This window comes from Leptodactylus fuscus, chromosome 8 (genome assembly GCF_031893055.1).
Source record: "Leptodactylus fuscus isolate aLepFus1 chromosome 8, aLepFus1.hap2, whole genome shotgun sequence".
Lineage (NCBI taxonomy): Eukaryota > Metazoa > Chordata > Amphibia > Anura > Leptodactylidae > Leptodactylus > Leptodactylus fuscus.
Genome location: NC_134272.1, coordinates 86,590,326 through 86,614,912, shown reverse-complemented (window position 1 = coordinate 86,614,912; position 24,587 = coordinate 86,590,326). Strand labels below are relative to the sequence as shown.

The window sequence follows — 24,587 nt, the reverse complement described above, 5'->3', positions numbered from 1 at the left end:
CGAGTACGAGTATTTCGAATACCGTAGTATTCGATCGAATACCTACTCGATCGAGTACTACTCGCTCATCTCTAATAACTACTATAATATTGCCCCTATGTACAAGAATATAACTACTATAATACTGCCCCCTATGTACAAGACTATAACTACTATAATACTACTCCTATGTGCAAGAATATAACTACTATAATACTACTCCTATGTACAAGAATATAACTACTATAATACTGCTCCTATGTACAAGAATATAACTACTATAATACTACTATGTACAAGAATATAACTACTATAATACTGCTCCTATGTACAAGAATATAACTACTATAATACTACTCCTATGTACAAGAATATAACTACTATAATACTGCTCCTATGTACAAGAATATAACTACTATAAGGGTGCATTCACACTGAGTAAACGCTAGCTTATTTTGTAGAGTAAAATTACACTTGTAAATTTTGCTATTCCATTGACTTCAATGACATTTTACAGGCGTATTTTTTACAGGCGTATTTTTTACAGGCGTATTTTTTTACAGGCGTATTTTTACACTTGTAAAAAAATATCATTGAAGTCAATGGGATAGCAAAATTTACAAGTGTAATTTTACTCTACAAAATAAGCTAGCGTTTACTCAGTGTGAATGCACCCTAATACTACTCCTATGTACAAGAATATAACTACTATAATACTACCTCCTATGTACAAGAATATAACTACTATAGTACTACTATGTACAAGAATATAACTACTATAATACTGCTCCTATGTACAAGAATATAACTACAATAATACTACTCCTATGTACAAGGATATAACTACTATAATACTACTCCTATGTACAAGAATATAACTACTATAATACTTCCCCTATGTACTAGAATATAACTACTATAATACTACTCCTATATACAAGAATATAACTACTATAATACTGCCTCCTATGTACAAGAATATAACTACTATAATACTACTCCTATGTACAAGAATATAACTACTATAATACTTCCCCTATGTACTAGAATATAACTACTATAACACATATTTACTATGAATAAGTATTGTATCTGTAGCAGTGTAGTTCACCTTACTTTTTCCTTTGTGGTACATAAACTTTCAGATGACTTTTCAGGATAAGCTGCCATATGTGCTTACGTGATTGGTAACACTATTTTTGGCCATTATATGACTTATATTCTGCATTTTTGTGCCTTTTCCCCTGCAAGCTCCATTTTAATTCTCAGTTCTCCATGTTCTGCTATAACGTTCCCTATACACTGCACATGGAGAAAACTTACTATTAGCTGCAGTCTCTTTCTCTTGGCTCCTCCCATCTCAGTAGAATTCTACGGACACATGTCATTTGATTCCTCTGTGAGTTGACATGTCTTGGTCTCCCAAGACGGACTAATTCAGAGTGAGGGAGGGGAAGAGGAAAGCAGCCAGATAAGTGTAGGTCAAGGCCTTTGTCTTTGATCAGCTATTAAGATGATAGATTTTCTTATCTTGGCTTATACTTGTCCTGTATTTTCCTTCTCCTATGTATTTGGCCGGGTTTCCAGTATATATAGTGGGTGCAGGTATATGAGTATAGATCGTACGTGTCTCCAGCTCAGGCCACGCCACTTATTTTCTAGGGGGGTATTGATGCTGTCACCCCATTCGGGTGGCACCACACCCCGCTCTCCTCTGTGCCGCCTGCGTGTTCGCTGCTGAATTAATGCAGTAAGTCACATAATGTCTGCGGTTTCTATAGTAACAGGCCGGGAGCTCGGCCAAATTGAATTTGCCACATTATAGTAATATTAAGGGTTTAATTTGCCAAAAAGAAAGTCTGATGCTAACTAGTGCGCCCGTATAATAGGCGAGCGCGACCTCACAGGACCTGTCCGGGTGCCATGGAGGTCTCTGTCTCTCGCTGCCTCTCTCGCGCTCTCTTTTGTTGTCATTGACTCCCTATTGCTCCATCTTTTGTTGCCTTACTACTCTCTGTCGCTCTCGTTATCTCTCTTGGTTTCTTGCACGCTCTCGCTCTGTTCTCACTCTCTCACTATTTCTTGGTGTTTGGCAGACACTCTCATTTTTCACCATTGATGTCTCCTCTCTCAGACCTGCTCTCACTATTTCTCTGCCATGATGTCTTGTGTGCGCTCTCGCACTGACTCTCTCACAGTTTCGATCTCTTGGTGTCTTCCGTGCACTCTCACTCTTGGTTTCTCGCTTGCGCTCACGCTTTTACGTTCACCATATCTCTCTCCTGCGGTCCTGCGCTCTCCTACTCTCTTCTTCTGCTTTCACAATCTTTTGATCACTTTTCTCACTTTTGCTCTTGCAAAATCTTTGGTGTCTATGGTGTCGAGCAATTTTTCTTGCTCTTTTAGTTATTTTTACAAGTACTCTCACTCTCACCTGCTCTTACTGTCTCTTGGTGTACTGTAAGCGCTCTCTCACCTGATATTACTGTCTCTCTTGGCATACTATAAGCGCTCTCTCACTTGTTCTTACTGTCTCCCATGGTATACTGTAAGCGCTCTCTCACCTGCTCTTACTGTCTCTGGTGTACTGTAAGCGCTCTCACCTGCTCTTACGGTCTCTTGGTGTACTGTAAGCGCTCTCTCACCTGCTCTTACTTTCTCCCTTGGTATACTGTAAGCGCTCGCTCACCCTCTCTTACTGTCTCCCTTGGTATACTGTAAGCGCTCTCTCACCTGCTCTTACTGTCTCTTGGTGTACTGTAGCGCTCTCTCACCCTCTCTTACTGTCTCCCTTGGTATACTGTAAGCGCTCTCTCACCTGCTCTTACTGTCTCTTGGTGTACTGTAGCGCTCTCTCACCCTCTCTTACTGTCTCCCTTGGTATACTGTAAGCGCTCTCTCACCTGCTCTTACTGTCTCTTGGTGTACTGTAGCGCTCTCTCACCCTCTCTTACTGTCTCCCTTGGTATACTGTAAGCGCTCTCTCACCTGCTCTTACTGTCTCTTGGTGTACTGTAGCGCTCTCTCACCCTCTCTTACTGTCTCTTGGTGTACTGTAGCGCTCTCTCACCTGCTCTGTCTCTTGGTATACTGTATGCACTCTCACCTGATATTACTGTATCTTGGTATACTGTAAGCGCTCTCACCCTCTTATGGTCTCTTGGTGTACTGTAAGCGCTCTCTCGCCTGCTCTTACTATCTCTTGGTATACTGTAAGCGCTCTCACCTGCTCTTACTGTCTCTTGGTGTACTGTAAGCGCTCTCTCACCCTCTCTTACTGTCTCTTGGTGTACTGTAGCGCTCTCTCACCTGATATTACTGTCTCTTGGTATACTGTAAGCGCTCTCTCACCTGCTCTTGCTCTCATGTTCTTACTTGATGTCTTGTGCCTACACCATTCTCTCTTTTGCTGTCTTGCTAGCACTCTCTCTGTCCTAATTCTCCCCTTATACCACTGTCTGATCGGCGCGGATCACATCCAGGAAAATCCCCCCCCCCCCCATTCATCTTTATAGAGTCGGAGATGGATCTTGTACACCGTCATGTTAACAAACCCTTAAGAGGATCCGTCTATAGAGAGTCCATCTTTAACTTATTCATAAAGTGCCTTCTCCTGAGACTACGAAGTCCTGGCGCCTGCCGGCCGTTCTGGCCGCGGTCAGGGTCCGGTTCAGCAAGTGGTTAACCATTTCACGTACACCTGGCAGGGGAGGGGGTAAAATTGGAAGTGGAGTTTAGGGTTGAATGAGGTTTGGGTGAAGGGGTTAACCATCACCGGTAATGTTCTGCATCGGAGGATTCTGCAGATTTTGCTTGACTTGCCCTTTAAACGTGCAGACTATAAGAATTTGCAGGCGACAAGAGCTTGCAATCTAATTACCGGAGCTGTCATTGCGCGGCGGCCCAGATGGCGTCGTATTTGCTGACGCTGCAAGTAATTACGAATACATTCCGACAACGACGTGAATTTAAGGGTATTTCCTTAAATTTTTTACGTATGATAGCGCGACATTTCTGACATGACGCCGCTAATTAGCATGTTTTAATGAAAATTAATTACCGGCACTTGGACGAGCATGTTACAGCGCAGGAATCCGGTGGCGATTATTAAGGAGATATTTATTTATTTCGAAACAAAGAACCGTATTCCGGTGACTCTCAACACCCCCTGGTGGCCGGCGGCTGGTACTGCGGCGCTCTCTTGGAATTAGTGAGATGTAATAATAGATAATTGCCGGCGGAGTCAGGAAAGAAGTAGTTAGGAGCGAGTTTGCACAGTAACACCTCTCAAGTATCGCTCCAATTATTAAGCTCTTGCTGCGTGAAGCTCGAAATTCTATTTTTGTTTTTGGATTTTGACTGATTTTTATTTTTTTTCTTGCCCCCCCCCCCCCCCTCCCCCTCATTATATTGTGGGCACTTCATTTGCTTGCAGGTTATGTGAAATAATGAGGCGTAAGTGATATGTAATGGGGCTGTTGTTGTGATGCATGCAAATCAATATCTCCTAATGGTTCTTGTAAAGGATAATGCTATCATTAATTCAATTAAAACGTTGCGGCGACACTCCGCATTAAGACGGGCGGGATTTTTTTTAATTTTTTTTTATTGTGAAATGAGGGGAAAACCAAATTTGCAGACGGGAAGGGGTTAACGCGATTACATTTCCTGCAAGCTCTTGGGTGATGAAATGAATGCGGCACTGAGCGGAGCGCCGAAAACCCATGTTATAGAGACTGTGATGGACCCCCGGCGCGGTGCCACAGCTAGATTGGCGCGAGGCAGGGCCTGAACTAATATAATCAGTTGTGTGGCAGAAAAGTCATCCGCCAAATGTAATGGAATTGTCTTACTTAATGTAGTACACCTGGGGCAAGTCTATTCCTCCGCCTTTGTCCTGACGGCGCAGGAGCGGTTTCCGAAGCCGTATTCACACTGTGACGTGGGATAAGAAATGAGTCGTGGCTCAAGCGGTGATCACAATGTCCATTTTTTCCTATCAGTATGTCTTTGTAGAATGGGATGAAAGCCACGCAAATGTACAAACTCCTTTCAGATGTTGCTCCTGGCGGGATTTGAACCCAGGACTCCAGCGCCGCAAGGCTGCAGTGCTAACCACTGAGCCACCATGTTGCCCCAACTCAACAGGATCTTGTAAAGGGAGAGGAAGTATAAAGTCTACGAAAATGATTGCTCGCCCACCGTGAATGTGTTGTCATGTACCCTAGGTGTGAGGGGTATTGGCGTCACTTCAGATTTGACACTATTGTAGGTGTATTGCTCCTTTAAGGAGTCAGGGGGGAGAAGTCAGAGAGGGAGAGGGCGATGAATTGGAAATGGAGGGAAAGAAAGGGAAGAGCGAAGGGGTGAATGAAGGAAGAGGTAGAGAGAAAATGGTGATAGGATGGATAGGGAGGGTATCATGGTGGGTCGAAAGGGGATCATGGCAGAAAGGGGTAGATAGGTGGCAATGGATAGGGGGGTGGAGGCAAAGAGCAGGGAAGCAAAAGGGGGTTTAAGTAGAGGGGTAGATGGTAGATGTAAGGAAAGAAATGGGGTAACCAGATTAGAGGGGAGAGTGAGAGGGCAATGGAGGCAGAAGGGGGACATCTAATGGGTAAGAGGCTTAAATAGGGTAGAGGTAAGTAAGTAGAAAGAAGGGGCGAAGAGGAGGGCAAGAAAAGGAGTGAAGGTAGAGAGGGGAGAGAAAGGACGTCAAGGTAAAAGGCAATTGGGGTTAAAAGCAGGTGTGTAGGCAGAGGTGGCGTACATGAATTGCTATTGACAAATCTATATGCTAACAGTAGGGCACACGGCTGTATAAATTGGGCACTGAAACCTACAGCGGTCCCGGCCTGACGCACTATTTATCACAGCATGTGCCCCATGTCCTCTACGCCCCTTTATGACTCCTTTCTGTCAGAATGAGGTGAGGAATGGTGCAATAATTGATATAATTTTGGCGCCTGCAGTTCAAGCCCCATGTCAGTGTTCCATCACTGTGACCTCTAAATGTGCGCCGCTTTTTTCCCCACATTAAACCCTTTAAGTTATGGCTGTGCAGGGGTTAATTTTCATTTTACATTTGCTTTAACACCTTTCTGTCCAGTGGCAGACAAGAGTGTGATGGCACCCCATAGAGCACGCTGCCGCACCTGGCGCTGCCACCTCCCATGATTGATGTCCTATCTGCCAAGGTCACTTGTACACGTGTAGATCATCTCCCATAGGGCCATAGGTAGGTTGTCTTGTTAGATTTAGTTCTGCCACTTTGCAGCAGGATCCCCATGTGGCAGGCATGAGAAATAGACAAAAACACATATCGCTCCCAGTTACATTCCCCCGTTTTTTTTTTTCACAAACCTTAGATCGGACCAGTCTCTGGCTGCAGCAGGAGCTTCCCCCCCTCCTTCCATCTGTTAGGGTTGATATAAGCCCCATCCCCTTTGAAGAAGTCACACTCCTTCTTAGGGTATGTTCACACAGAATTTTTTGCAGGCAGATTTTGAATCCGCCTCATTTGGAGTCCCTACTTTTTTTTCTCTGCTATCGGGGAAAAAGAAGCCACTTGCCCTATCTTCCCATGGATTCTGCAGCTGAGTCAGCCGCGCCGTCCGCGGCTCGAGATTAGGTTCATTAATTTGGGCCTAATCAGGAGCGGGATGCTGATGCACTGCCGCGTGAACTTTCCCTTAGAGGAATGGAGCAGCAATCTAGCAAACCATTTATTACATTCCACCATGAGCACTGCTGCAGAGCTCTCTGTATGAGGTCTAGTGCAGGTCCTTAGTGGGCGGAGCCTCTCTTTGAATCCATGTGTTGTGCACCGCCCCCGCAGAGCCTGCGCTTAACAATGTGTGCCCTGGACTGTTCCTTTAAGAAAATAATTTATTTATATATTTTTCCACCACCATATTGTAATGTTTTTATGTTCTCCATATTTCACATCACAGTATGGATTCTATAGGGTGGTCGTTACCTCTATGGCTCATGTTTCTTCATAAAGGAAGTATTTACCTTTTTTTTTTTTATATTAGTTTTCCTCCTATTTTGCACATATATTCACCCACTAACCTAGCTATAGGGGATGCAGAGGTAGCCGTCGTACTCAAGTGCACGTTTACCGCATAGCTTATAGGCGTCACGTATTTGCATTAGGGATCTAGAGCGCTCCGTTGCTCCTCTGTATGCACAGCTATGTAAGCAGTAAGCCCCATGATGGGGTCAGGGCGCAGACTACTTGTAGTTCTAGTCGTGCCGGGTCTCTCCTTCCTCGGAGGCATCGTCTCTTCAGTCTGGATTACTGCAGTCATTAGCTGCTGCGTTCGCTCTGGACGCCTGGAGCAGAGCTCTAAGTGAATGAGACAACTCCGGCCCCATCTGGGACCTGTTGTGTATGCGGCCTGTGACAGACTCCCGAGCCTGGAAGATGGAAGAGCCTTGTCTTTTTGTTTTGGTGTTGTCTTTCTCGTGGCCGGCTCTCCGCTGTCAGCTCTGCTGTTCTGCTTCATTTAAAACCCAGTTTGATGACCGTCGATGTCCTGGACGCCTGTAAGCGGCACCTACGGGATTGCTGGTGGCGTTCCAATAGTACCAGCTTGGTTATTAGAATCTTTTAGGAATACAAGACTTCATTCGCTCTTTCATATATTTTTTTGGACTTATTAATTTCATTTTTTTTTTTCTTTAACTTTTGTTTAACAATTAGAAATTTTTGCACCTTATTTCAGCAAGTTTTTAGAAAGATGTCCCAACTCTCTGCTGTAGTCTACTAGGATAGATTTTTCTGTTTCCATAACCCTCGTTGTCCCATGATGCACTGCTGCCTCTGTATTCTATACTTGTATGCCGTGAGTTTCCTCACCAGATTGAATGATGGTGGGGGGTGCATGTATTAGGATAGCCACTGCGGCATTGCTGACAGCAAACCCTCTGTGCTCTACTGTAGTAGCATTGTCGATAAGATTTAAAGGGGTTTTCCATTCGCTGTCCACAAAACAGGTCATTAGTATGTGATCTGTTTGGGTTCGACACCCAGAGATCACCTCTTTCGGCAGCCTCTAGTTGCTAGAAGTTGGTGCAGTATTACGGGGATTGCACCCGTGTTGCTCCTTGGTGCAGCGCTGCAGGTTCTTGGAGCCACCACGATGCAGCAGACGGGATGACTCTGCCGCTCCTATTAATTGAATAGGAGCAACCCGTGCACACTTCTTGTCCACTGTACCGGGGACAGCGGATCTGTAAGTTTGGGACCCAAACGGCTCATCAGTATGTGATCTATCTTGTGGATAGGTCATAAATATGAAAACTTCATTTGAACTTGGAAAACCTTGAAACAAATTTCATCCATGTTGTGCAACTAAGACTTGGAGAGCAAAGTGACCTGAGATGTGTCTTTTAGCCCCGCACCGTGTCCATTTCTGCTGTGGGGTGCAACTATAATGCAAAGGTTGAGGGCTACAATGGCTTTAGATGTGCTGCTAAAAGTTTGGGTGGGTTCTGCGTCCGTGGCTGGTCGGAGAATGCAGTAGCAAATTTCCGTGCATTGCTAAAAAAAAATGTTATGAGACAGTGGGCATCTGAAATATGTAAGCCTAAGCCCAGCTTTCTGTTGGTTTTTAGAGTCCCAATAAAGAATTTTTGTAAGTGGACAACTTTTGTGTGTTCCAGGCTTGTTGTTGGTTTGTCTCCCATCGGCATGAGTTGTTAGGGCCAGGTAAACCCATGACATTGCCACACTCTTACATAGATTTATATGCCAACCGTCAAAATGCTTGCCCATGGGCCAGGGCCGTAAGAGGAACTCTCAGTTCTGGTATACACAAGGTGCACTTTGTAGTAGAATTTATGGACAGGGTTTGTCCTGGATCTTGCCTAGTTCTCAGCATTGACACACCATATACCAAACACTGTTCTGGAAATGAGCAAGAGAGTCCCATGTGACCAGATCGCCATCAGTTTGCCCTTCTGTTTCGACCACTTTTAGAATTCGCAAGTAGCAGAAACATCAGGACAATGTCAAACGTGACCCTATAGACTAGAACCCTCGGACCAGGATTCATGGAAGCCTGTCTTCTGAAAATTCAGCTTGTGAACAAAATTAAAAAAAAAAATGTTACTCAAAAAGTTGTGTAGAAGCTTCAGCTCCTGGGGGGATACAGTGAATTAGAGCAGTACGGATGGTGCTGCTATTAGAGGTTTTTTTGCTCAACTAAACACACATTTACTTGGCAATAAACCTGTAGACTGCAGTGAGGCTGTCGCTGTGCCGGATTTCACGTGGTCTTGCGGCTTTTATTTTGGAGTTGCGCAACTTTTTTCCTTTTTGCTTATGGAGATAGTTGGATTTGTTTCTAGATTGTGTACAAGTCCTAATGTTTTTACATAGGGTAATATTAAAGTTGCTTTGACTTCTTCTGTGGCCTGACTACAGTACAAACAAAAATAAGCAAGTGGCAAAAAACGAGGAAATTTGGGTAAATTTTCAGACCCTTTTCCCCTGGGAATTCAGCAACCACACACAAAACAGGAACGATGACGGCAGCAGAGTATGAATGAATGAGTGACCTGTCATCTCGTGTGACGAGGAAGGTTATGGCACCCTAAATACAAAAATACAACATTCCCAGAAGCACAAAGTATTTCAGGAGTGTGCTGATTTTGTAGGGGAAAGTGACCTGTGCTTGTGCGGTCAGGGCTTCATGTGACGGGAACAGGAGTCGATGTAGAACAATTCTGCTACAGCGTTGATGTTTGGCCTCTTGGTGTAATCAATTTGGTGCACAATTGTAACATTTTTAATATCTGTAAAAGTTAATACATTGTATCCACTTCCTAAAGTTTGTAAGGACTTGTAGTTAACTGGTCGTGTCCTCCATTACATAGGTGAATGACACCTTCTTGGATGCTGAAGAATATCTGACGGCCGCTTGACCTCTGTTCTTCCCTTTAGTATACTTGACCAAAGAAGGAATAAAGCGCCCCCTATAGGCACCGGCATTAAATGTAAGTGCAGGTTCTTTACCTACTGTCTGCTTTTTATGTACATTGTATCACTTATGTTTTCTAGTTTCCTTCTCCGGGTCCGTTCTTTTGTGTTGTAATATTGTGCAAGATTCTTCATTCCAATGTTACATTTTTGCATTGTAAGAAACCAACGTTGTATTATGTATGTGCATTGTTCTATTTCTGCTTGCAGAATTTGTCCTGAAAAAAGAATGCATCCATGTTATTCTGACCGCATGGTTTGTAAAGCCCAGTGACATCCATCATCTGATCGGCACTGTCACCCTGAGCGTTCTGGTGTTCAGTTCATCCAAATCTGTTCCGCCATTCCAAAGCTATAAGCCCTTTTATTGTTGATGCATATTCTCTACTAGTCAAGTGGGCGGTAACACGGTGTGGCGTACAGTACACAGAGAGCCGCAGTGTTACCGTCCACTTGGCTAGTAGACCCTAATGTGCATCATCAGGGCTTATAACTTTGGAATAGCCGAACAGGTTTGGCTAAACAGAACTCCAAATTGCTCAGAGTGACAGCGCCGATCAGGTGAAGGAGGTCCTTGGGCTCTTCAGGCCTGTGATGAGTTTTCCTTACGTAACCTCGAACAAAGAAGAACACATAGGTGATGTCCAATTTAAAGGATCACCCCAAACCGTATTTCGTAGTGACGTGTGTCAGATAATGACGCTGTATGTTGGCCTGTGATAAGGTCGCTGGTGCTTTGTTGGTGTCATCTTTTTTTATATGTTTTTCAACTTTTATCCTAAAATGGGGAAGATGCCTAAAAATTGAAAAGCAAAAATGTTGAGCACAATTTTTTGACTTTGCACATTATCTGCCCCCTACTGGAGATGCCGCAATGGTTCAGCAAAGCAATGACGCCGATCCCCTTAGGAGATGATAAAAGTGTACAGAATGGCGATTAGAGATGGTTTATCGGGGGATGGTCTTGTGGGAAAAGCTTCAGGAGGAAGAAATCTCATTAGGAAGTCGCTTCCCCCTACTTAGAATTCCCATTGGGGAAAACCCAATTAAAGCAAAATACAGAATATCTAAGAATATAATGGAAGATTTATGGAAGTGTCTAAAAGAGAAACTTTCTTGCCCATAGAAACCAGTTATGGCAGCGTTTTCATTCCTTATCGCGCGCCTGTTGTGGGCAGTAAAGGCCGTTGTTCTTATTTTAGTAAATCATAGTCTTAAGGGGGCGCTATTAAGTCCATCCATCATGTAGTGGATCCATCACAACTAGAATTCGGTTTTCTTTTCTTGGCTTTTTTTGTGAGTTTTATAATATAAATGTGAACATGGCCTCATTCAATGTAATACATGGTGGGGCAAATTCTAGAGGAAGTGGCCGAAGACAGCTCCTCCTGAGTAAAGGGACCTCCTTACAAGGAGCTAGTGGCAAAAGGTTCTCAACTCCTTTTTTTGAACTCTGCAGTGTCGGTAAAGTTTGGTTTGTGCCGGAAGTGATCATGGCCGCTTAGTTACCTTCTGCATGGAAACATAAGTAGGAGAAGCTAACTACTTCCTCCATCATTTGTGTCACCCCTGAACCATCTCCATTCTTATAAACCTGGTCTGTGCGACAAACATCTGGTGACCCGACCATGGTGAAATAAAAACTAGTGATTATTGTTACCCTATGTGAGAGCAGGTTATAATAGAGCTTATCATATAACCCTATATATCCCAGAGCTCAGCTTCTCTCCTCTATCATATAACCCTATATATCACAGAGCTCAGCTTCTCTCCTCTATCATATAACCCTATATATCACAGAGCTCAGCTTCTCTCCTCTATCATATAACCCTATATATCACAGAGCTCAGCTTCTCTCCTCTATCATATAACCCTATATATCACAGAGCTCAGCTTCTCTCCTCTATCATATAACCCTATATATCCCAGAGCTCAGCTTCTCTCCTCTATCATATAACCCTATATATCCCAGAGCTCAGCTTCTCTCCTCTATCATATAACCCTATATATCACACAGCTCAGCTTCTCTCCTCTATCATATAACCCTATATATCCCAGAGCTCAGCTTCTCTCCTCTATCATATAACCCTATATATCACAGAGCTCAGCTTCTCTCCTCTATCATATAACCCTATATATCACAGAGCTCAGCTTCTCTCCTCTATCATATAACCCTATACCGTCATGGCCAAAAGTTTTGAGAATGACACAAATCTTCTATTGTCACATGATCTGCTCCCTCTGGTTTCTGTGTGTTTGTCAGATGTTTTTATCACATACAGAAATAGAATTGCAATCATATTGTGAGTAATAAAAGCTTATATTCACAGTTAGAAGGAGTTAATGCAGCGTTGCAATATTTGCAGTGTTGACCCTTCTTCTTCAGGACCTCTGCAATTCTCCCTGGCATGCTCTCAATCAACTTCTGGACCAAATCCTGACTGATAGCAGTCCATTCTTGCACAATCAATGCTTGCATTTTGTCAGAATTTGTAGGTTTTTGTTTGTCCACCCGTCTCTTTATGATTGACCACAAGTTCTCAATGGGATTAATATCTGGAGAGTTTCCAGGCCATGGACCCAAAATCTCTGTTTTGTTCCTTGAGCCATTTAGTTATCTCCTTTGCTTTATGGCAAGGTGCTCCAACATGCTGGAAAAGGCATTGTTGATGGCCAAACTGCTCTTGGACGGTTGGGAGAAGTTGATATTGGAGGACATTCTGGTCCCATTCTTTATTCATGGCTGTGTTTTTAGGCAAGACTGTGAGAGAGACGAGTCCCTTGGCTGAGAAGCAACCCCACACATGAATGGTTTCAGGATGCTTTACAGTTGGCATGAGACAAGACTGGTCATAGCGCTCACCTCGTCTTCTCCCAATAAACTGTTTTCCAGATGTCCCAAACAATCGAAAAGAGGATTCATCAGAGAAAATGACTTTACCCCAGTCCTCAGCAGTCCACTCCCTGCACCTTTTGCAGAATATCAGTCTGTCCCTGATGTTTTTTTCTGGAGAGAAGTGGCTTCTTTGCTGCCCTCCTTGAGACCAGGCCTTGCTCCAAGACTCTCCGCCTCACAGTGTGTGCAGATGCACTCACACCTGCCTGCTGCCATTCCTGAGCAAGCTCTGCTCTGCTGGTAGCCCGATCTCGCAGCTGAAACACTTTTAAGAGACGGTCCTGGCGCTTGCTGGTCTTTCTTGGGCGCCCTGGAGCCTTTTTGCCAACAATGGAACCTCTCTCCTTGAAGTTCTTGATGATGCGATAGATTGTTGACTGAGCAAGTCCAGAGAAGAGCAACCAAAATGGTGGAAGGTCTGCAAACCATGTCCTATGAGGAGCGGCTAAAAGAACTGGGATTGTTTAGTTTGCAGAAGAAAAGGCTGAGGGGAGATTTAATAGCAGTCTACAAATATCTGAAAGGTAGTCACAGTGCAGAGGGATCTCCCCTATTCTCATTAGCACAAGGAAGTACAAGAAGCAATGGGATGAAACTAAAGGGAAAGAGATACAGATTAGACATTAGGAAAAACTTTCTGACAGTGAGGGGAGTGAGAGAGTGGAATAGGCTGCCACGGGAGGTGGTGGGCGCTCCATCAATGGAAATCTTCAAGCGGAATCTGGATAAACATATAGCTGGGATGATTTAGGAAAACCTGCACTCGCAGGGGGTTGGACCCGATGGCCCTTGAGGTCCCTCCCAACTCTACCAAAAAAAAAAAAAAAGAGGTGCAATCTTTCTAGCTGCGATACTCTTCCCTATTAGGCCATTTTTGTGCAGTGCAATGATGACTGCACATGTTTCTTTAGAGATAACCACGGTTAACAGAAGAGAAACAATGATGCCAAGCACCAGCCTCCTTTTAAAGTGTCCAGTGGTGTCATTCTTATTTAATCATGACAGATTGATCTCCAGCCCTGTCCTCATCAACACCCACACCTGTGATAATGGAGCAATCACTGAAACAATGTTAGCTGGTCCTTTTAAGGCAGGGCTGCAATGATGTTAAAATGTGTTTTGGGGGATAAAGTTCATTTTCCAGGCAAACCTTGACTTTGCAAGTAATTGCTATTAAGCTGATCACTCTTTATAATATTCTGGAGTATATGCAAATTGCCATTAGAAAAACTGAAGCAGTAGACTTTGTAAAAATTAATATTTGTATCATTCTCAAAACTTTTGGCCATGACTGTATATAACAGAGCTCAGCTTCTCTCCTCTATCCTATAACCCTATATATCCCAGAGCTCAGTTTCTCTCCTCTATTATATAACCCTATATATCACACAGCTCAGCTTCTCCCTCTAGGATGGCATAGAGATGGCACACAGTCTTTCGCACAGGAGCCCTGTAACTCTGCAGCATGTGTACCATGACATCCCTGGCAGCGCAGTTTGTTCTCGTGGGCACATAGGGTCACATTACACCCAATTATTTAATGTCATTTGCTTACCTGAGTTAGAAATCGGAAGCGAGATTTTAGTTGCTATGAGGGATACTATAATAACACAGGTGACGGAGCAGAGGGAAGGAGCTGTTGTCATAGGGACTAAGCTCTTACAGAAGAATTCTTAATTCAGTCACCAATGAATTAACACTGAAATGAGAGAATTTTCAAGGGTCTTTAACTGAGATTTTCTGGTTCTCCTCCAAAGTCATTTAGAAGCTATTTCAGGACTGTGTTACTGAAAGGTCTGCTTTACACAGTCTTATGCCATTAATCTGATCACTTGGTATTCTGCTGCAGTGAAGGAACCTGGCTGCAAGTGTATCGGCTACCTGCACTGCCTCCACAGGTGGAATGAGGCATTGCACATTCTTTTATTGGTTAAAGTCATTGTTGTGTCCATGCAATGCACAATATGCTGGATCCTCCAGAATAGGAGACTCTCGTCTTCTCTAGCTGGATGGGGGTCCTAAATGTGGGGACCTCCTCATTTGTTTGAGATAGGGTTAAAATTTAAGAAAGCTTTAATGTGCTAAAACTAACAAATTGTGGCTTTTAATATCTGTGCCGAGTGTTGGAGGACCAAAAGAACGAGCAAAAGGACCATAGAATTTGCAGAAACTACAATGGGGTCTGTCAGATGTCCATTTTTTTAAAAAAAATTTTTTAATTGAAATTGATGAAAATTCAGCCTTGCAGGATCTAACGGATTATGACGGATCTGCACCAGACGCAGATGTTAACCCCGCCCAAGTCAAACTCCTTTTCTATCCTCTGCTGTTGCCCTCCTGCCAATCCTTGGGTCCCTGTTGGTTTCCCTATCCTGTGTGCACGACAATGACATTTGACACAGTCATGTGACCACCATGGACAAATGAATGACTGCAATGGTCACCCGAGTGGTGGAATGGTGTGCACCACAACTACTGACTTGTCATATGATCGTTGGAGGGGAGGATAGAGACCAGCAGGGATTGGCGACATGGCAGGGGCGACCGTCCTGAAGGAGAATATGACTTAATCTGTGACTTTACTGCATGTTATAGGGATTTCCTGGTCCCAAAACATTGATTTATTATAGGATAGGTCAGTATGTAATTTGTTGAAGGTCTGACACCCTGATCCTGCGCACATCAGAAACTGTCGGGGTAATGGGCCCCAGGGATCAGACCCCATCCTGTGCATAGCTCATCCGTATGAAAAACAGATTTGGGGCCAGACAACCTCTTTTTCAAAACTTGTAACACTATTCTTATGGGCTGAGCAACCTACAGGACCAAACCAATGAAGACTCCATTGACTTCAAGCCTTCATCACAACTTCAAGGGGACGACTTGGCGGCCTTTACCCCTCTTTACAGGACACAAGTGCCAAAGAATTACTAAAATATGCAGTAAACCTTGCAATATATATATATATATATATATATATATATATATATATATATTTTTTTTTTTTTTAAGTTCGATGAATAAGTCAGTGATCAAAAATTGTTCCTCAATTGTGGTTTTGTTTTTTTTGGGTTTTTTCCCACGTTCGGGCCGTTTTCGTTGCAAATGATCAGATAGGAATGCTAATGGCTTTGTGTATTCCGCATTAACCCTTCTACCCTTTAGATTGTTCCGTGCACAGGGACGGGCATCTACCAGGTTCACAGATTACCTTAGGGAGTCATTTTGATGCAGTATTTAATTAAAACCTGATTGCTCTTCTTGGGTATTGCTGAATACGGAGACTGAATCCTAATCTTTAGCAGGGTGGTATGGTGTTATTTTTAGGTAACAGGGCCTTGGTAACGCGATGGAAGAGCACAGTTTTGCAGATGGGAGCCTTGGATAAAATTGCAACCATGGGGGGTCGTCTTAGTTTGAACCCTGACCAGGAACGGAGTCCTAAACGCGATGAATTGATACATATTGGATGTATTATTGTGTCATGTTTGGCTGATCTCGTTACATTGTATCATTTTCTTCCTTCACATTGAGGATCCTGCTGGTGGGCACTTAGTATCTGTGAACGCTGTGCAGACAGGCACACCCCTGACAGCTTATCTAGGATACTGAATTGTCTCTTCAGCTACCACAATGCATCGTACCCCAGTGCAGTATATTATGGGAGATGTAGTTCATTTCTACACCAGACTACTGTACAATGCCTGGTCTAAGAACTACACCTCCCACAATGCTCCAGAACCGAGCATGCTCTGTACAGACCCTGAACCAGCAAGGGTTTGCAGTGAGGTGTGAGATGTAGCAACCTGAGGGCTAACAAGAGACCAACAGAATTGTGAATGCAGCTCTGGATGGAGAAGACCTCAATGTAACCCAAGATCATTGCAAGATAAGTAAAGCAAAAGGTAGTCCCCGTTCTTTGTAGGGTGAACTGGAGCCTCTTGGGATCCTGCTCTTCTGTATAGTAAGGACACATTGCTGCTTAAAGTGACATGCACCCCCTCTCCGGGCTGTGTGATAAGCTCCAATGTCGGCCAATTACCTGTGAGCTGGTGATGATGTCACTGCTCGGCATGTCAATAAAATAGCCTCAGATTTACTTCTTCACACCAAACCTTTCACACGTGTTGCCGTGGTTGCAAATCTTCTGCCGTTTTCATTCATTGCAGCATTCTGCATTCTTTTTTTTGAAAAATATTTTTTTTTTTTTTTTTTGCGTGACTTCTTATAAACTTGACCTTTAAAATTTTCCTTTTTAAAAAAAAATAAAATAAAATTATAGATAAAACACAAATTTAATTTATTATAATTTGTGCTCTGTGTAGACCTGTATAAGAATAATTTTGCATAAGGGAATATTTTATGCAATAAAAATTGTATTTTATTTAATTTTTTTTTTTTTTTAAAGCTATTAATATACAGTGTCTATTAATCTTCCAATTAAAAATTAGATAAATAAATCTACATGACCATATTATTGTGTTCCCATTAGTATATGGATTCAGATGCCACACCTTTAAGGTCAAAACCTCATCTTTGCGTTTTAGATTACGCGCAAAGCGGCCGGCATTCTTGCTAATCCCATCTACACACTGCAGAATTTTTTTTTTTTTTTTTTTTTAAATTGCATGTGGATATGCTGGCGTTTTCCCTATAGGTATAATAGGGGCAATGAAAAACGTTGCGGGAAAAAAACCGCGTTACTTTGTTGTGACGTGGATCCTTAGCCTAAACTGTGTCTCTCGAGCTAATTTTATATTGCTTTTTTATTATTATTAGTTTTAGGGCGAGCTCTTGTTGCTTAATTTATATTTTAACGCGTTTATTTTTTTTTCCCGCTGCGTAAAATATCGGTTTAATGATAAATATAAAATCTTGCCATCCCCTCGCTTGGCATTTTCACATCTTCACACATTTTTATATATATTTTATTTTTTTTGTATTTTGTATTTTTTTTTTTTTTTTTTTTTTTTTTTTTTTACATCATCTGCTACTGAATTGCTAATGAAGATCTGAATTTAGCTTGAGACGTGTTGGAGTTGTTCTGCTCTGCTACTGGCTGGGCTGCCGCTGACATCACTCCATGGGCAGCTGTTGGCTGTGTGCTTACTCGCAACCTCCTGTATTTGCCTTAACAGACTGTTTGCCAGGTGCATGAAACATCGTCTAAGTGCAGGGTTGCAATAATCGCTCTCTCAAAGAGCAATTCCGAGTCATTGTGTAGATGCTATGGAAAGCATATCTTCTGTAATTTGTTGCAATGAAGCTAGAAGCCGGGATGGCTCAGGTATGTGACTGCTCTGCACAGTAAGTCCTTGGCTTGCTACCTACTAGGCTTTTATTTTTTATTCTTCTCAGTTTTTCCTCCTGATATTCTGCAGTTTTTGCTTCTACGTTAGTGATGCATTGTTTTTATCACCGGTATTCAGTAACAAAATTGAATTTATTTTTTTTTCCCCATTTATTTACAATTTTTGGAATTGTGCTCTATGAAGTTGCTTCTATGTTTTTCTGCAAATATTTATATATGTATTGATGGAATGTTTAGGTCTCTGGAATGTTACATTGTTTCTTGGGAGTCAATGTTACTAAATTATATTAGAGAAAATTCCTTGTTTGGTTCAATATGTCTTGTACATGTTTGATATATTTGCAGGATTTTAGTTTTGTTTTTTTTTTTTAGTTTTTTTTTTTTAGGATTATTGTATTAGAGCTGAGGTTTTATAAGGTGTGTGTATGTGTATATATATATATGGTTCTGAAGCTGGTGCTGCATGTACATAAATATAATAATAATGTATTTTTATTAAAAGCAAAGCGTGTGTGTGTATGTATGTGTGTGTGTGTGTGTGTGTGTGTGTGTGTGTGTGTGTGTGTGTGTGTGTGTGTGTATATATATATATATATATATATATATATATATATATATATGTGTAGATATATTCATTCAGATATATATTTATATTTGGACAGGTATCTGAAGTTTTATAGTTTCTGTTACCAAAAAGCAATTTTCCCCCCATTTTAATCATTTTCATAAATGTGCATTTAGCTAAATTGGTTTGTACACGTGAGTAGTTTATACAATGAATTTTCCGTGTTCACCTTGCCCGGGAGTACCCAGCCTATACGTGGGGCATGTAATAGGTCACTTGAGCTTCTTGCCAGGACTTGGGTCCGGTCCGGCTCTCCAAACTCTCACCAAGTCCAAGCCCTTCCCCTGTGTTCCTCTCCCCACCGGCGGCGATCTCCAGCCACGCTCTCCCTATATCTGTGATCCAATGATGTTCTTGAACTGTAAACAAGTTTCATTGCTTTTTGGCTCCTTCTCCCCCCCCTCCCCCCTCCTTCCAAGTTTTTGGTGAAATCTCATTGTCCTGGTCCTTCTAACTCCCCATCTATAGCCATGTGTTCCTGCATTGGTCCTATCTGTTGGCGATACATTTTTTTTTTCTCGTGTTCACGAGAAGTCGATGGTCTGGAAACACCTAATTATCGTGTAATCTTCTCCTATGTTGTGTTGTCAGGGCTGTGAATGGGTTGCCTGCTCAGTGTTGTGAATGTAAAGCCCCCCTGCCCTGCTCAGTCCCCTGACGGACCCTATAGCACATTATTGCACTTTTCTTCTCCAGTGCTGCAGGATTTTGTTCTCCCCCCTCTAGAGATCACCTTGGCTCGTAACCAGGTGACTGCGATTGATTTCATTTTAATAGGATAAAATGACACGGCCGGCCCTGTTGATGTGCTGTGAATCTCTCATCGTCTTTCCCCTTGGTTTTTTTTTTTTTTTGAAGTTTAACATTCTGCATAATATTTAAGGAGGCGCCTCTTACCGTGTCCTTCTAAGCACAACGTTCCCACCAGTGATAATGAGCAGATGATGATGCAGGCTGCAATCTATGTAGAGGTATTTCTCATCTGCAAAACCTTCATTGTTTTAACATTTTGGGGTTTTTTTCTTTAAATTTTAATTTTTTTTTTCTCTCCAATTATCTAATTTTTCCAGCGTAACGTCCTGGTGTTTAGAATGATTAAATCTGTGCAAATTGCCAAATCCTGGGCTTGTTTTCTCCATTATGTTTCCAAATCTCTTGGCAGAATGTCTTGGCAGAGAAGTCATTTTATTACATAAATACATTGCATTATCTGCGGTGCAGACGAGAAGAATACCGAGTAAGGTTACGGTCCCGAATCTTGTTTGCACGTGGATATTTTGGAGGCAAATTGTCTTTTTTTTTTTTTTTTGCACGTTTGTCTGTACCTCTATATATATATTTGTATATGTCGTCTTTAGGTTGGTGCGAGAGATGCTGCACTTGACCTCCAGCCACATCACCCAGCCCAGGACCTTCCACTGGTGACAGGGACATGGGACGGCTTCTATCACCTTCCAGATGGTTCATTACAACTGACATCCTGCTTAATCTCGGTGGGAAGGAGCCTGAAAATATTTCTCTTTGTTACTCTGGGACATCACATACTCATAGCAGTAGGATTCATCAGGTAAATGTTGCAAAAATTCCAAAAACTCCAGGTCCATCTTTCCATTACTATTCATATGACGTCTAGCGATCGTGCTGTAACCCCATATCTTGGCTCCATCGGTAGGTTTCTTTTTTTTCTAGAACCTTCTGCTGCAGTCTTTGGTAATGTGGGACTAAAAGTCTCAGCACGTCCATACAGTCCTAGGCCGATGGTGCCTGCTGAGAGTTTTAGATCTGCACCAGATTGTAGTTAACGGCTGTAGAAACATCTATTGGAACTTGGCCCGTAATTGCCGTGCAACGTTACAAAAAAAAACCTGAAGAACAATGGTAAATGCCCTGCTGGTGTCCTGACCTTCCCGTCTGCCTATGGATCATTTTTAATACTGAATGGAGAGGGGAGAAGTGGCCGGTAATTGCCCACCTCTCAATGAGGTCACCGCACAAGGGCTTACTAATTGGAGAGCAGATTTGATAAGGGCACCGACAAGACAATGGTGTTTTATCTGTAATGAATAGCGGCGGAAACTTCCAATATTGGTTTCCAATTTATTTATTTTTTTTTCTTTCTTTGGATACCTTGTTGACCATTATCCACATCGTACCGGCTTTGAATATTGTGCATTTTGGTATTTTGTACCCCCCCCATAAAATAGTTTTATTTCGAAAAAATTCAATATAATACTCCCCTACTGCTGTGTAAGTGAAATCCTTGGGCGATGAGACCGTCCCTTCCTGCGCATCTATACGCGTTGGTCGTCGTTGCGCCATACCGTGCATTCGATGTCCTGTTGTTCGACATGGCGGCAACCTATTCCACAACGTTGTACGCGGCATGTATCGCTTCCCTTTAATTCAAATGAGGTTATGAAATCACACGCTGGGGGTTCTAGTGATTTATGCAACGTGACCTGGCACACCGGAACCTTTCCCAACTCCAAACAGATCCCTGCTTGTTGCAGCATGGTGTCAACGTTTCGGTCTGCTCCGGGGTCAGGTTATTTAGCATAAAACTAAAGCAAATGATGATAAATGTGGCGGTGCCTTTGTCTGCTGTATGCACAGGCACATTCCTGCGATAATATATTTATATGTATGCCGGGGATCTGCTCTTTTGTTCTTGCTACCTGTACGCCACATTTTTTTTTTTTTTTTTTTTGTGAAGCTGCAGCTAATGCTTCTCCTCTCTTGTTCCCATGGTAACAGGAACCGGTCTATTGTTAAAGTCTATGTTTAGAATCCTGGCTGACACTTCATGAAAACAATTAAAGCCAACCCCCCTATTTTACTGAATTATAGCCCCTGAAAAATAAGGGTTGTAGGGGGGGGGGGTGTGACTTATTTGCATTTAATTTGGTGTCATTGCAGAAGTATTGGCACCCCGGAGTGGTTTGCAGCATGCAAACAAGCAAATGACTGCAGTAATGCAATGTAGTGTTCTACTATTGGCATCACTAAGGAAATTAAAAAAAGCTAATAAGTGAGCAGCTACGTAATAGATGGCGTGAGAGGGGATTGGGGAGGGTAATTGTGAGCGTGCACACCAGGCAAAAAATTAGTATAAATGGAAAAGGAAGAAAATCTGAATATATATATATATATATATATATATATATATATATATATATTTTTTTTTTCTCCTTACATTGCGATATATTATGCATGCATATATGTTAAGTACAAAAAGTAAAAAAAAAAAAAAATACAAATAAAAAAATACTTTATCAGATTTTCTATAAATATTACAAAATATAAATTTATATATATATATATATATATATATATATATATATATATATATATATATATATAATTTATTTATTTTTTTCATTAGAGATGTATAAAAAAAAATTATTATAGGTGAAACAGAGTTGGCAAAAAATACTAAAATTTCTATATATATATATATATATATATATATATATATATATATATATATTATATATATGAATTTGTTACATTTTTACAGCAATGTATTCTGATCTATGTAATAACCTACCCTGGAGCCATGTGTCAGGATTCCAGGCAACTGCACAGGCTAAAGGGTTAACTAGGAATGCCACAGACCCACGACCACTGGGAATACATTGGGTTGACTATATTGGGAAGTAGATGAAGAGTCAGAGTTTTTAACCATTTGCTATCCTGAATTTTTTTTATTTATTTTTTTGCTGCAGTTACGGGGTCCCTTGTGATGGAATGTGACATCTCGAGGGTTAAATTAAAATAAGTGTCAGTCAATGGCCCTGGTTAAGTTGCAGCTTGTCGTAGCCATTACATTGACAATCCCAGGGGTGGATAATTGGTGCCTGATTTTTACAGGATCCTGTTTTAACCCCCTCTGTACTGCCGGGGATTGTCTTGATAGTTGATAAGACTATGTGCTCTGTGAGTGGTATGGTGTGGATACGGCGCTACGGAATATGTGTTTGATACATGACTGTATACACAACCTTGTCCAAAGTGTCATCACTCTCCACTGGTAGTGCAATGGCCTGACATGTACATGGCGCACATGTATGTAAACCGGCCACGTCTTACACATGCATTGAGTACTAATCTGCTTGTATAGTCTCTCATATTGATGTAGCAGAGCTAAGAACGTTCTAGTAAAACCATAGGCAACCTAAAGTGTCATATAAGGCGCTAACAAGGCAGCCCCCAAGAGTGAAATGATGATGAATTCAGCTCCGCTAAGCAACAAGCATCAGATAGACCGGCCTAGTATGAGATTTATTTATTTAATCCATTCATTTATTTATTTTACCCAATTTTCAAAAAAAAAAAATTATTTTTTATTTTTTCTGAATATCTTTAGGTTTTGTATATCCTTTAAAGTTTTAAAGTGACCTTTTCCAATGAGGATGTCTGGTATTGTTGCTGTTAAAGACGACCCCGATGCAATGAAGGGATCCGAGAACGACCTGAGCCACTCCAGCTCCATCGAAAACCTTCTCCAAACAGCAGGGCATGAGAAAGGACCGGCAGAAAAGGACGACGGTTGTTGCGATAAGCAGGATCCTACGGTAAGGCCGCGTCACCCCGGGCCAAGGTTTAACCTGGGAATTATCAGGGATCCTACTGTACAGTGCAAACTTCTGCAACTTTAACTAGGTTTCTTAATATTTTATTTTATTTTTTTGCATGTGTTTGTTTTCTTACAATGGACCCGATACAAATATAATCATAATATATATATATACTTTTTTGTTATATTTTTTCAATGATAGGCAAGCATCGACCTGCCCAAGTGATAATTGGATAAATAAATGCAATAATAGTTTCACTTCTTACAAGAGATGTTGCAAATATCGCCAAGTATCACTTGACCTTGACGTGTCTTTCCTTCTTCAATGTAAACCTCGGCTATGGCTGTAGTAATGTTCTTGGTTTTTTTTTAAAGTGTAGATTGTGAACCCTATATAGAGATCACAATGTACATTTTTTTCCCCTATCAGTATGTCTTTGTAGAATGGGAGGAAATCCATGTAAACACGTAGAGAGCATGCAGATGTTGTTCCTGGCTGGATTTGAACCCAGGACTCCAGCGCTGCAAGGTTGCAGTGCTAACCACTGAGCCACCGTGTTGCCCCCATCTTTAGTCATTTATTCATTTATTTTGTTCCTCTGCCCTCTCTCAATTTCTGTTGGGTTTTGAAGACGACGCCCAAGTCATCCTAAGAATTACTAATAAGCCATGTGCTGGAACTAAAAAGATCCAACTCCCATCTTTCAGAAAAAAATCATGTTTGATTTTTGCTAGATATGTTATTTCCCCGCATGTGCGCTCCCTGTTTTGTTTTGTTTTTTTGTTTGTTTTTTTTTAGAATTTAAAAAAAAAATTCCTAGAATTTTTGTTCATTATGTAGTTGGGTAAGAAAACGTAACCTACCACTCACACTTAAGAATCTTTCACCAATGTACAAATATTCCATAGACTTGTGTAACCGGTTACCATGTGTTCCTTCAGGGGGCATGTTGTAAAAAAAAATTGGAAATTTTTGAAATGCATTATTCTAATTTTAATTTTTTGTGTCAAGTAGATGACTAAAGCCTTATAATATTGTTAATGACTTGGATTAAATCAACCTCCCCCTTGAAACCGCATAGAATAAACACGTAAATGATCACATTGATAGAAAAATCTTATAAATTATGGCCATATAAGATTAGTCTAAGCCTTACAAACCAGCGTGTACAGTTGTCGGCCCTATAAAGATTCCCGAAAAGCCCTTTATTA

General features: G+C 41.7%; 1 protein-coding gene across 10 annotated transcripts in view; it reads left to right on the top strand.

Annotated features, from left to right (window-relative positions):
• Nucleotides 1–24,587, top strand: part of R3HDM1 (R3H domain containing 1) — a 75,983-nt gene that overhangs the window by 7,981 nt on the left and 43,415 nt on the right. For 8 of the 10 annotated variants that reach the window (XR_012717356.1, XM_075284549.1, XM_075284551.1 and 5 more), the window contains exons 2-4: nucleotides 9,865–9,984; nucleotides 20,158–20,366; nucleotides 23,166–23,373. Coding sequence is in view for 9 of the 10 variants with exons in the window: in XM_075284549.1 (XP_075140650.1) it covers nucleotides 23,206–23,373 (168 nt within the window). In the remaining variant the exon portion in view is untranslated. Of the gene's footprint in view, nucleotides 1–9,864; nucleotides 9,985–16,745; nucleotides 16,769–17,984; nucleotides 18,151–20,157; nucleotides 20,367–23,165; nucleotides 23,374–24,587 lie in introns of those variants that run through there. The other 2 variants (XM_075284546.1, XM_075284545.1) reach the window with 2 other exon arrangements.